Genomic DNA, 13,349 nt, shown 5'->3' on the forward strand with positions numbered 1-13,349 from the left:
ATTAAATATGTAAAGGGATGTACACTCAGGAACTTTGGAAATGTAAATTTACACTTGAACAAATTCTAACAGGGCGTTGTTTCTTTGGATTTTAGGTTTAAGATCAGACGGGACCCGAAGTGCGTGGACTGTGGAACTTCCGTTGACGGTGCAGAGCATACTCTTTCCATGAGCGACAGGCGGTGGAGTCCAAGGCGTGCACTAGAGGACTTCGAGCTGGATGGTATCATTGATCTGATGAACTCAAAGAAGAGAAAGGACGGACAACACAATGACTTAACGAGTGATACATCGATGGCTTCTCACGTGGGCACAGTAGTTAAGTCCTGTTCTGTGTGCGCCGAAGGCGGAATTTTGAAGGGTAGAGCCTTCAATTATATGTACAGGCAGACGCCTTAGTGTTAAGATTGTTTGTTGTAAAGTATTATTATTAATAAATGATACGGATACGAGGGGAAGGGCTGTCCTATATAGGTAAAAAGCCCCGTCGTAGCACCGTGGTTCATGCACACAAAAAAAAAATTCTTTAATTTACTGTTGAAAATAACTTGGCTATTTTCGACCGATTTAAAAATAATCCATCATGTTACAGATGTTTTTCAACATTTTGGTTTTAATAATAGTGGTACCCATTTTCATTACTGTACCTACACACGATTTAAAATTAAAAATAAATATAATATTAGTAGGAGACAGGTGTCCAAAGCGGCCACCCTAAGGTTCAACACAGTGTCACACTTTAGGATTTTTTTTTTTTATGAAACCTTCAAGATTGTCTAGTTATACTTGTCAGGAATCATAATTTTCAATCAGAAATTATTTTAAACAAATAAATAAAAAGTTATTTTCATTTTTTTTTAAAGTACAAAAATGTTCACTTTGCCCACCAAAGGTGTTCAAAGTGGTCAGTCAATGTCCACTTTGACCGCCGGTTTAAAATTTCTATTATTATTCATTATTTCATAATATTATCATAAATATATATATATATAATATAACTTATATTATATTTTTACAACTTTTCTTTGATAAATAAGTAACTTCATTTCAAGCTTTGGGTATCTTATTAATATTTTTATAATTAATTAATAAATTAATCAAACTTGATATTTTTTTGGTGAGTAACAAAGCTAATTTATAAAATAAACATATCAATTTAATACGCTTTTGAAAACAAATAAATAAACCACCATAGTGACCACTTTGCCCTTTTATAATGTTTAATTTACTATTTAAAAAATATTAATCCTATTAACTAATTCAACTTAAGCTAATTCTATAATATTATATAAAAACTTATATAGAATTAAAAAAAAAATAATTTGGGTATATTAATTACTAAATTAATAAAGTATAATTATTTATTAAGAGCACTTCCCTTACATCAACAGCATCCAAAAATGATTTTTTTTTTTTTAAACGAGACGGTAAATGTTTTTATCAATAGTGGTTTATCAGTTGATGAATATGATAACAACAAACCAATCCACGTGATGAAACCAGCTGTTTATTTATTTACGACAGAATGACCACTTTAGCCGCTATGGCCACTTTGTACACCCTTCCCCTACCTAGTTGCCTACTGGCCATTGTAATAATATTAATAACTAGAGTACGGATTTTTAAGGCGTTTTCTCGCTTTAAAACGATGACATGACAGCTATAAATTTGATTTATACTACTCCGAAGCAAATACACCACATTTTATTTTGCTTTTTTTAGTATTTTTGGAATTTCAATGTTTTTTCAAAATCTATTTTAGATAAACGCGTTTGAAAGGTAATAATTTGTTTCAAGGAAATGGCTCAATTTATTGTATCTCGTTATATTTGATTTCATTTATCGATAAAAGTTGTTACCATCGTTTTTCCATCGTGTGTCATTTTTTAGGATTCGTAGAGCTTTAATTTTTTATTTTCAGTATTTTTCTTTAGTATTTTGGAGTGAATAGAAATCTATTTTATTATAATATTATTATGATTTTTTTTATAGCTTTTTTGAATATTTGTAGAGTTTTATTGCTTTCTTTTAAAGATCCGTGAAGTTAGTGGGAGATTAAACAGCACTAATTCCCGCTACACCACCAAGGTTGCTTAGAGTAAGAAATATAAAGTTATGAAAAAATTTAAAAAAAAAAAATTGTATATTACATTTCATTTTTGTTTTATTATTTGTTTATCAATGATGTACCATGGTACCCACACCTAAGTATAACTGATTTTCAGTACATCTGGTTTAAAGTATAAGAAAATACGAGTGTGAAGCTGCTCCCTCCACATTGTCCAATTATGTCTAAGCCTCCGTCATAATTTTGAAAATAATTTAAAAACCTGGTTTCATAATTTTAAAACTTTTATTTTAGCTATAAATAGGTATATTGTATGGTATGACAACGGTATCGTGTAAACGACGTTTGAAAAAACAGACAAAATACAATTAATAATAAATTAACTTATTATTTGAAATAAATTACAATCAATCGATAGGCAGCACAGGTGGCTGTAATTGTATTATAAAACAAGCAAGTGCGTCGTTAGCGGGATGCAAAGGCATTGGACTCTTTTTTAACTCATCTCGTTACATTTTTATTTTTTATGGTTTCAGGATAAAATTGATAATTTTTTTGAATTTAAATTATCCATTTGGCTGTACATATTATGTTTTTTGTAAAACTTAAATACATTAACTACTCACAAATAATTAATTTAAAACATTTGGATATTTTTTTTTTTGAATACCAAACAAAGTTTGGAAATAACTCCCCTGACGACGAGATAATACTTACAACAATATAAAATATGGAGTTGGACACGTCATGGTGTGTACCATGAAAATGCAAAATGTGTGGTTCTAATTAAAAATATATAATATGTAGCTATTATATTATAAATGAGTAGGGCAGAGGACTTGTAGCTCTAAAAAATCACCAAATACGCACTTAAATATAGACAATTTGCACTATCAATATATGCATTTTAAAATGAATATTTTTGAACAAATAACAAACATTTATCTGTAGATACCTTTATTTTGTTGAATACATTTTATTTACAACTTTATTTAACAACTTACAAGTTACAATTAATTATTTGAATTATGCGAGTTTATTTTATGAGTTTTATTATTTGGATACTTCTTCAAAACTTTCAACTTTCAACTTTTTCAACTAGGTACCTACTAAAGAACAATTGACAAAATATTTTTGTTTCAATATTTAAAGATTCACACACATTCTTACCTTGGATCTAAAAGTACAAAATGGAAGAAATATACTCTAAAAACCAAAAAATCGCAAAATATGCATTTATATATATTACCTATGCAAAATATTTTTTTTAAATTTGCTTTGTGGAAGCATGAAACGTATTTGTTTCTCACTCTGCTATTTTTGTGACTGTGCAAAACAAATATGCAAATGCTACAAGTCCTCTGCTCTATAAATGAGTATAACTTCTCGAAAATGTTTTTCGAGAGAAAAAGTGTAAAGTACGAATTTTAATTTTAGTTAGTGGCTGTTAATTTATAGTTTTGTGGACGAGTATTACTTCAAACAGGTGTTCAAACAGTCAAATCAGAATGCAATAAAATAAATTATCATCTAATAAGACGTGTGATACATTATATGTAGTTAGTGAAATACAAATATAAATACATTTAAGAACATTTAAAATATTCATTCTGTAGCGAGGTCTCTAGGACCAAAAAATTGTCAGGATAAACATTTGCTTTTTTTTCTAACCGAAATTTACGGTATGAAAAAACGACGTTTGAGTGTGTTAATTATTTTTTTAACTGATTGGACCTCCATAGAATCTAGCATAAAAGTATACTGGTTATTTAATCTTTTTCGTATTTTAAATTTTTAAACAAAAACAGGGATATATAGTAGGGCTATAATATAGGGAACCGCTCTGTTGCACAGTAGGTATCAAGGTATCGAGTGTACATCGTCATAGAGTACCTAAGTCGCTGTAACTACGAATTATATCGGTTCGATTTGAACTCAATAATAAATCGCGGTGGGAATACCCAAAGCTGGGCGTTGACGTGTTAAAAAGTTAAAGTTAAGTTACTTTTGACCAAGTCAAATAAAGAATTACTTTTTCTTAAAAGTAACAACTTCTAACTTAAAGAGTTATATTTTTTTCCATGTCGTTCATATTATGAGTTAATTAATTTTATTGTCACGTTAAGTTAATTTTATTCCCAAACCACATATTGGCTGTGATTAAAAATATATTCAGTATATAAATTAACGAATAATCAATTTTTAGTATACACGTTTGTATACTTATTACTCGTTACCTAATCATTATTAATATTATTATTTTTTTTTTTAACATTTATTTAGAAAATATACAATCTGTAAGGTTTTTTACAATAGGCTAATAGGCATATATGCGGTGTTTATGTGATTTTAACGTGAGTTAACATGATTTTAAGGAACTATCCAATAGCAGTACTTATGGCTTGAGGGTTAATATTATTAAATAACATGTACACGGAAAAAACAAAACAGTTATTTTCACTATAAAAATAGTAAAATTAATTGTATTATACAATTGCTATAGGGATAGCTATAATGTTAGTCAGATTTACTAAAAATATATAGTTATGATTTTATAGTTAGCCAGACAAAAATTATAGTGTTTTGTACCAAACATGTTTAGTACTCTTTACTTTACAATTTAATTATTTGAACAATATTTATAGTAATTTGAATATAATTTTATAGTACTCTTTACTTTTAAATTTATTTATTTGACAATGTTTATAGTAATTTGAACATATCTTAATAGTAATCTGTACTTTTAAATTTAGTTATTTGACAATTTTTATAGTAATTCAAATATAATTGTATAGTACTCTTTACTTTATAATTTAGTTGTTTGACAATGTTTATAGTAATTTGAACATATCTTTATAGTACTATGTACTTTTTAATTTAGTTATTTAAATAATATTTATAGTTATATAAAAACAAAACTTATAGTGTTGGCGACTATTAACCAAAGTGAAATTTACTACAATAAAACTTCTTCACGATAACAATTGGTTCCTCGACTTATACCTATAGTGATAAGCAGCATACCTACAAATTGAAATATTAAAGTATTGAAGTTTGGTTATTTATAACAGAACCTAGTTATACAGGTTATTTTTCTTGGACAGTAAGGCAATTTTCAGTTTTAATTTGAATATAATAATTAATATTAAAATTGAAATTTGATTATTAAGTAATAAATTGTTCATGTTTTTTTGCAAGTACACAATTTAAAAGATATAATGTGTTAAATTTACATTTTATTAAACTTTCATTACACATATTGATACAAATTATAATATATATTAAATAATACAAAACAACTTTTTACATATAAAAGTACCAAACATATTTTACAAAACAATAGACAATATGTAATTAATTATATACAATATTAAGTTATAATAACAATGTAATTAATAATTATATATAATATGAACATTAGAGATATAAAATTACTATAAATATTATACCTAATACAATAAATGCCTACTGTATTATAATAAATTATAGTATTCAGTGTAATGTAACAACAGTAGGTACATTTCTGAAACTGTATACAAATAAAAATAACAATTTAAAAATATTAAATATTTTTTCAAATTTATGTATACATTTTTATAAATACACTTCCATTAGAAATGCTTGTATGGTGAACAGGAAAACTATTATCCAAATCATTTAATTTTGTACATTTTAATTCAGAAGTTAACATAACATTAAATGCTCCAAAATGTTCATCATAATGAATAGTATTAAACAAATTATAAATAATGAATGATTCATCTTGTATGATAAAAATACATTTAATTAATCCGAATATAGGTAACATGTCATTTTCATCGCATATATTAATAACCACAGACATATTTTTTGTATTGTATAAAATTCCCTTGATATTTATCCAAGAAACAAAGGATACATTATTTAAATCATAATGATCTGAATATCTATTATATAATTCAATGTCCATTGGACTTAATTTTATTATTGGTCCTATTCCTGTATGAATGGTATAATGATCTATTTTAGTTGATAATAATCTATAAGAAAGCCTTAATTGTTGTTTTAGACATAATGTTTTTTGAATATTTTTTCTTGATGTTATTGAATGAGCAGTATTTTTTAATTCTCTGTGCTTGCCTTCAAATCGCATTGCCCAAAATAATGATAAAGGGCCAGATTTTTTAATGATTAAAGGATAATGAACCATATGATGGTGTTTTGGCTTTAAATTTATACGAAATATTTTAAGGTATGTAGTGTGGTGTTCGGTAATTAGACATTTTAACATCATTAAAAATGGAATTTCAAAACCAGACCAAAAAACTAAAGTTCTTGGTATTTATCCAATCAAAAAGGAAAGTATCATAAAAACATTAGTTCCTTTAATGCCAGAAACAAGGAAACAATTCTGGCTAGATTTTCCATGTGCTATGGAAGCACCAGATTTATACAGTGACTACGAAAATTAAAAATATTAATATAATGATAGTTATTATTATAAAAATGTCAGTCTGATTAAATTATTTTTAATTATTTTAAAAATTATTTTATAAATTGTTAATTTAAAGTAAAAAGTACTTACTTGCTCAAAAGTGTTTGCAACTTATTTATTTATATAATAATATGTATATTGTACCAAATGTATTGTATAAATATGTTATTAGTTATTACTATTTACTACTAAGTTAGTAATTACTTTATAGATTTTTCTATTAATTTTCCTTATAATATTACATAGGTAGTTTAAAAAAAAAACAGTATCTCCCTATTATAATAAATTTTGTTAGAATAAAATATACAGTATCTCCATAGAAATGGATATACTGTAAATTTGCTTCTGATAGTGCTTATAAAATAAGCAGTAAGTCCATTTTAATGGTCAAGGAATTTACGAAAATATTTAGAAACTCATAAAATCAATTCTATGATATAAAATTAGTATATACACGTTTATTTTAGGATCGTATGTTAATTATACTTGGTGCACGGATCAGTAATGAGTCTAAACCTGTTTAGTCGATTTCCCAACATTTTGCTTAGATGGAGATACTGCTTTTTCGCTAAGCACGGCAGTATTATGTAAACATCAAAATAATTAAATAATATTTGCTATTTTTTTGTTTTTAATCAAAGACAATAAATAAAATATTGAGTATTATTATTATTTTATGGTTTTATTATAAAAAAACTTGCATAGTAATTAATAATCATTAGTCAAATATACATTATGTTCTTATAATAAGTACCCTACATCATTCTTAATCACTTATGAAAAAAAATTTGTACCTTTTGCAATTTTGGAAAATTGAGACCTGTTAATTTTATTTGCACCTTCTGTATTGTATATAGCATCTTTTATCACTACTCCACAAAGCCGATTTCTCATTTTTTGGCATAATGTCCCATTTGAAGCATAATACTGTAGTATAATAACACCATCTTGGTATTTTTTTAATATGTGTTTGATAAAATTATCTAGTTTAGGTACAATTTAAAACTGTTTATCATGTAATATATAAAATAATAAATTGATTGAACTTATTCTTTTTATAGATATAGTAAATAATTTTTTTTTTTTCAAAAATGAAATGACTTAATTAATTTGAACAATATTATACCTTTAGTGGAATTGATTTTACTGGAATTTTCCTCTATAGTCAGATCACTACAATTATCGCTATTAGAGGCTTCAATCACTGATAAATTGTCAAAAATAGTACTTTTTATATTTTTGTTAGGATTTATACCTTTACTGGAATTGATTTCACTGGAAATTTCCTCTACAATTAGATCACTACAATTATCACTATTAGAGTTTTCATTCTCTGATAAATTGTCAAAAATAGTACATTTTATTTTTTTGTTAGGATTTAAATTGTCTACACACATAAACAAAAAATATCATTAAGTAGGTATGTACAATGTTTTTTGTTATTTTTTTATAGTCATATTGTAAGAAATTAATAATGTATATTACCTATACCTGAATTTCTTTTAGTGATGATCTTTACAGGATCAGATGTCTTATTTTTAGAAGGTCCGGCAACATTGTATGATATATCTATTATGTAATTTATAATATATGTTAGGTATATATTTAATTACAATGTGCAATGTACTTAAACTATTTTTACATTATAATAGTATGAAAATGTATTTTCTAAAAAAACGTTATTACCTCTTTCATCTACAACAGCATCCACATTCATTAACAATGTAAATTGTGACTCTTTTTCAATTTGAATAATCTTATAAAGTGAACATAAAATGTAGAGGATAACATTTTTAAACATTTTTATTTATGAATCAATTATTATTTTAAAAAGTTGGCTCATAACACATTAATTTTAAATATTATAAATATTATTTAATTGAGTACCTATCTAGTTACAAATAAAACTGTTAACTATATATTTACTTCAATAGGATTTTTCAATTTTTCCAATTCATTTATAAAATTGGCCCTTTGTCCCATTTTTGAAACTAAGTTTACTAACATTGATTCAGTCAACAAAAATAAGGCTTTTTTATCAATGTCTTCTTCTGCAAAAAAATATTATCAATTATCATATCTTATGACAAATCCAATAATTATTTGTTGAACAAATATCACTCGAACATTTTAATCTAACTGTCTACTGACCAAGTTTATTTATGTTTTTGATTTTGAAACTATTGAATATTGGTCTACTTTAGATTAAAAAAATATTATTCAAGTATCATTTTTTGTTTAAAACAAATAACTATTTATTTTAAATACTTTAAAAATACAAGATTCAAAAGTAATTAAAAATTAAAAAGTAGGTAAGTCATAATTTAACATTTTAATCTGAGCCCTTATTTTAAGTTATTCCCCACATTGTATTAAGTGAGGTCGTTTGTATATTATATATTATTACCTTGTATTTATAAATTATTTAAAAATCTGTTATTATAAAAAAATTTACCTTCAAATGTACTGATCAAATGTTTAAATCCAATATTAAGTAACCATTTTTTCGTGAAATCATCCATGTCTAAATATAAAATAAATAAGTAATTTTCATCACAATATATTATTATATATTCTACTATAAAAAATAGAAGTATAAAAAAACCATGTTGAGTAACAATTATAATGATTTTTTGCATAATTAGTAGTAGTTTCAAGTATATATTTGGCAGGCGCCAGCGCACTATTTGTTTTCTCTCTCTGACCCACGCGCAACATAACCAATTTACGTTCAGCAGACCAATTTTGTGTTGTTACTTTTAGTATTAGAATGAATTTACTTATTATCAAACTCTAACTTAAGAACATTACCTGTCACTGTTTTTTTTTTAAATATTTTTATTTGTATGCGATTTTTAAGTTTTAACCAATTTTAAATTATGCTCATTGGCTCTTACATGCTCATAACTTACGTCTTACATACGCATTAAAGTATTAAAAAAAAATATAACGACACAGGCAATGTTATAATTTGTTTGATAATAGATAGATTACAATACTAACAGATCCAATACTAAAAGTAACAATACACAATTGGTTCTGCTGAACGTAAATTTCATAGGTATAAGGTGAGCCCGACATCCTTTTTAGACAGGACAAAATGAGGGATAATCACCGTGATTTGAGTTCACTTTTACTTTAAAATAATTTAAAGACACATACAATTGGAAGAGACTAAGATAGTATATAAATTATACAATATATTCTACAAATAAATACCTACATATTAATTTGCTAATATTGTTCTTCTAATTTATTTTTCTGGCACAGCTAGATTAAAAACGAATCTATTAGTTACCCTAGCCCCCACCCCATTAAAATTTTTAGATAATTCCCTTAATATTAAGACAATTTACTGTAAGCACCTCCTATTTCTATAGTCTGTATGATGATAATAATAAAATTAATATTACTATTTACCTACTCTTTTATATTCAAAATGTTTCAAATGTTTATAAATGCATTGCCATGCTAATAAACGTAGCCATGTAGGTATAATAGGCATATTCGTATTATGTATTTAATTGATTAATTATGTAAGAATAAGTGTGAAAAATTTAACTGTATAAAAATAATTAAATTTTATAATATAAATAATAAATATTTAAACTTACCGTTTGATGTCTGTAGACTGTAATATTATAATCTTGTCTCTAAATAATAATTTTTAAACACTGTACGTTTGAGTAAAACTGTCGGAGCATTAACTATAATATGATGGATATTATATTATGATCATTAACACTGGTAACCTATTTTAAATCGTAATGATTAAAATATGAACTTCATGAATTATGAACTGTATAATAGTCGAATAGTCGATCGATGACTGAGCAATGAGCAATGAGCATTGGCATTCGAGCCCGTTGTTCATTTGCAATCAACACGATGTTCGCTGAATTTAATTTCGCGAAATTCAGTGTTGCATCAGAGTGCTTTGTGTCCTTTGTCGATGGTGATCTGGGTTTCTACCATGGATGTTTTATTATATGATATATCTACGATTTTCGATATTCTTTCGGTATTTCATATCTCGCGTATTACATATAATATATATCACATAGGTATATTTATACCTAAGTAGGTACTATTAACACTATAGTAATAAATACCTATATCTTAAAGGATAAAGGATTATAATCTTTTATCTATGGGATAAAGTTAGAAGAACATTATCTAAATCGTCTGTTTTAAAAGAAAATCGCCGTAGATAGGTACCTAAACATAATGATTAATGAATATAATGATTAATGACCATGTCACCTAACCTATTAACAGCTTAATTCGTTTGAAATTATTGTAAAAATGTAAGAATTTACCAATGTCTTCCGCGGACCATGCGCATATCAAGTATTTCATAGTTCACGTTAACGGCTTAAGCGTAAACAGCACGTATTGTACGGGAACTGAATTTAATACGAAAATGGAAAAAAAACCAAACCTAACCTTTTTTCCCAAATTTAATAATGTTATAGGTACATTGTTACCTTATCACATTATACTGTATATTATATTATTCTATACTAGTATTTTTATAGTAGGTATACTAATTTTAACTATTGGTAGGTATTATAGTAAACTATTTTAATTATATTTTTTAGTTCAAATATTGAAACTATTCAATAATTATAAAATATAGTAAACATTACTATAAAAAACAAAACCATATTTATATGATAATAATAATTATATAATTTTAGTTATTTTACCTATTAAATAATTATACTTCCTCATGTTTATAGTAATTTTAACTATTAGTATTAGTAAACTATTTTAACTATATTGTTTTAATTAATTCAAACATTATACATTTAAATGACTATAACACATAGTAAAAATTACTATAAAAAACAACTATATTTAAATAATTGTAATAATTATATCATTTTAGTTATTTTACCTAGTAAATTGTTATGCTTACTATATTTTACTTAACTATAATTTTTTAGTAATTTTTTTTTTCCGTGATATTACTTATTATTATATTTTTATTCATTCGTGGAACTACAGCGATAACTTGGTCTGTCGGTGCAATTAATGTAAGCCCGCGCGCAGTTCATCGTACTTACTGTTTACTTATCGAAATAAATTTAACAACACCGCGGCACGGGAAAAAAAATTACTATAATATTATAGTTAAACAAATTATAGTAAATATAACTATTTAATAGGTAAAATAACTAAAATTATTTACTTATTATTAATATAGAAATATAGTTATTAGTTATGGTTGGGTTTACTATATTTTATAGTTAATGCAGTTTTTAATGTTTGAATTAACTAAAAAATATAGCTAAAATAGCATATTTCAGTTCGAATAGCTATAATAACTTGACTATTCAATTTTAGTAAATCTGATTAATCTTATAGCTATCCCTATAGAAATTATAATGTACAGTCAATCCTACTACTTTTATAGTACAAACAACTGTTTTGTTTTTTCCGTGGGGACACGGGTTGATTTTATTTTTTAATAAACCGCGCGACATGTCCGGCTCGTAATAAGCAGACAACAAAGTTTGAAATTCTTTTGCAAAGACCGTTTATTGTATACTACATGTTTACGTATAGATTTTAATAGTGGACATAGAGAAGCTGATTGCCACGGAAAAAAAAAATTGCTATAATATTATAGTTGAACAAATTATAGTAAATATAACTATTTGATAGGTAAATTTACTAAAATGATTTACTTATTATTACTATATAAATATAGTTATTAGATATGGTTAGGTTTACTGTATTTTATAGTTAATGGAGTTTTTAATATTGTTTGAATTAACTAAAAAATATAGTTAAAATAGCATATTTCAGTTCGAATAACTATGTAATAACTTGACTAGAATATTTTAGTAAATCTGATCAATCTTATAGGTATCCCTAATTAGCAATTATTATGTAAAGTCAATCCTACTATTTTTATAGTACAAACAACTGTTTTGTTTTTTCCGTTAACAAATATTTCCGTAGACTGCGTCACATGTGGTCGAAAATTATTTTTTGTTGAATTGTTTTTTGCTGAAAACATTGCATTCAAAAATGTAGGTACACAATTTAGTTAATATTTCAAATATGCAAAAAAAAATATTTCTAAATCACAACAAAATAACAAAAATCCTTATCCTTTGTTTAAATACCTTATAGACGACGTGTCGACTTCAAATGTGTACAGACAAATTGTGTTTACAAAATATTACTTAAAGTTTTTGGTCTCAGTATATACTACTCATGAGAAACCTTGTATTAAATGGTCCAACCTTAGCTATAAAAATTTAACGTTTAATACATTTTTCACCTGAAAACACTTTTGAAATTGTCGCGATTTTGACAAAATTTAAACGCTTGAAAAGATTATGAAAAAACAAGCTTAAATATCCATAATAATATGTTCAAATAGCTACCATAACAAGTCATGAGGAACCTCGTATTAAATGTTCTAGCCATTTGACCTAGCGATCGATTCTGTATCGATATTGTCGTACCTATACGGCTATACTGTTGAGTGTAGACAGTCATCGATTTTAAATTATAACATAATATATTTCCAGTAGGACGCCAAACTCACAAAGGGTGCGGTACTGCGCATGCGTTGGCTACCCGACAATCGGCTGGCCCTTACAGCCACCTAACCCTTAACCTAACCCCTCCCTCCCACACCATTTGACATTCTATCCCTTAATAAATGTATTATTCGTATACGAAAACTGTAAACAACTTGGTTTAATTTATACTTAAACCGCTTTAAATTGATATTGACACGAGTTTTTAGTATTTGTGTAATATCTTATGAAAATGCAGGGAACCATA

At 25.9% G+C, this 13,349-nt stretch overlaps 1 protein-coding gene across 1 annotated transcript; it reads right to left on the minus strand.

The window, feature by feature from the left end:
* Positions 1-1,265: 1,265 nt before the first annotated feature.
* On the minus strand, positions 1,266-10,370 carry LOC132933624 (uncharacterized). The gene is made up of 8 exons (XM_060999892.1): positions 10,157-10,370; positions 8,998-9,066; positions 8,469-8,593; positions 8,229-8,298; positions 8,034-8,111; positions 7,669-7,929; positions 7,340-7,525; positions 1,266-1,276 (listed from the first exon to the last, which is right to left on the minus strand). The coding sequence occupies exons 2-8, from the start codon at positions 9,062-9,064 to the stop codon at positions 1,266-1,268; spliced, it is 798 nt and encodes a 265-aa protein (XP_060855875.1). The 5' UTR covers positions 9,065-9,066; positions 10,157-10,370.
* Positions 10,371-13,349: the final 2,979 nt, after the last annotated feature.

This window comes from Metopolophium dirhodum, chromosome 1 (assembly GCF_019925205.1).
Source record: "Metopolophium dirhodum isolate CAU chromosome 1, ASM1992520v1, whole genome shotgun sequence".
Classification (NCBI taxonomy): domain Eukaryota; kingdom Metazoa; phylum Arthropoda; class Insecta; order Hemiptera; family Aphididae; genus Metopolophium; species Metopolophium dirhodum.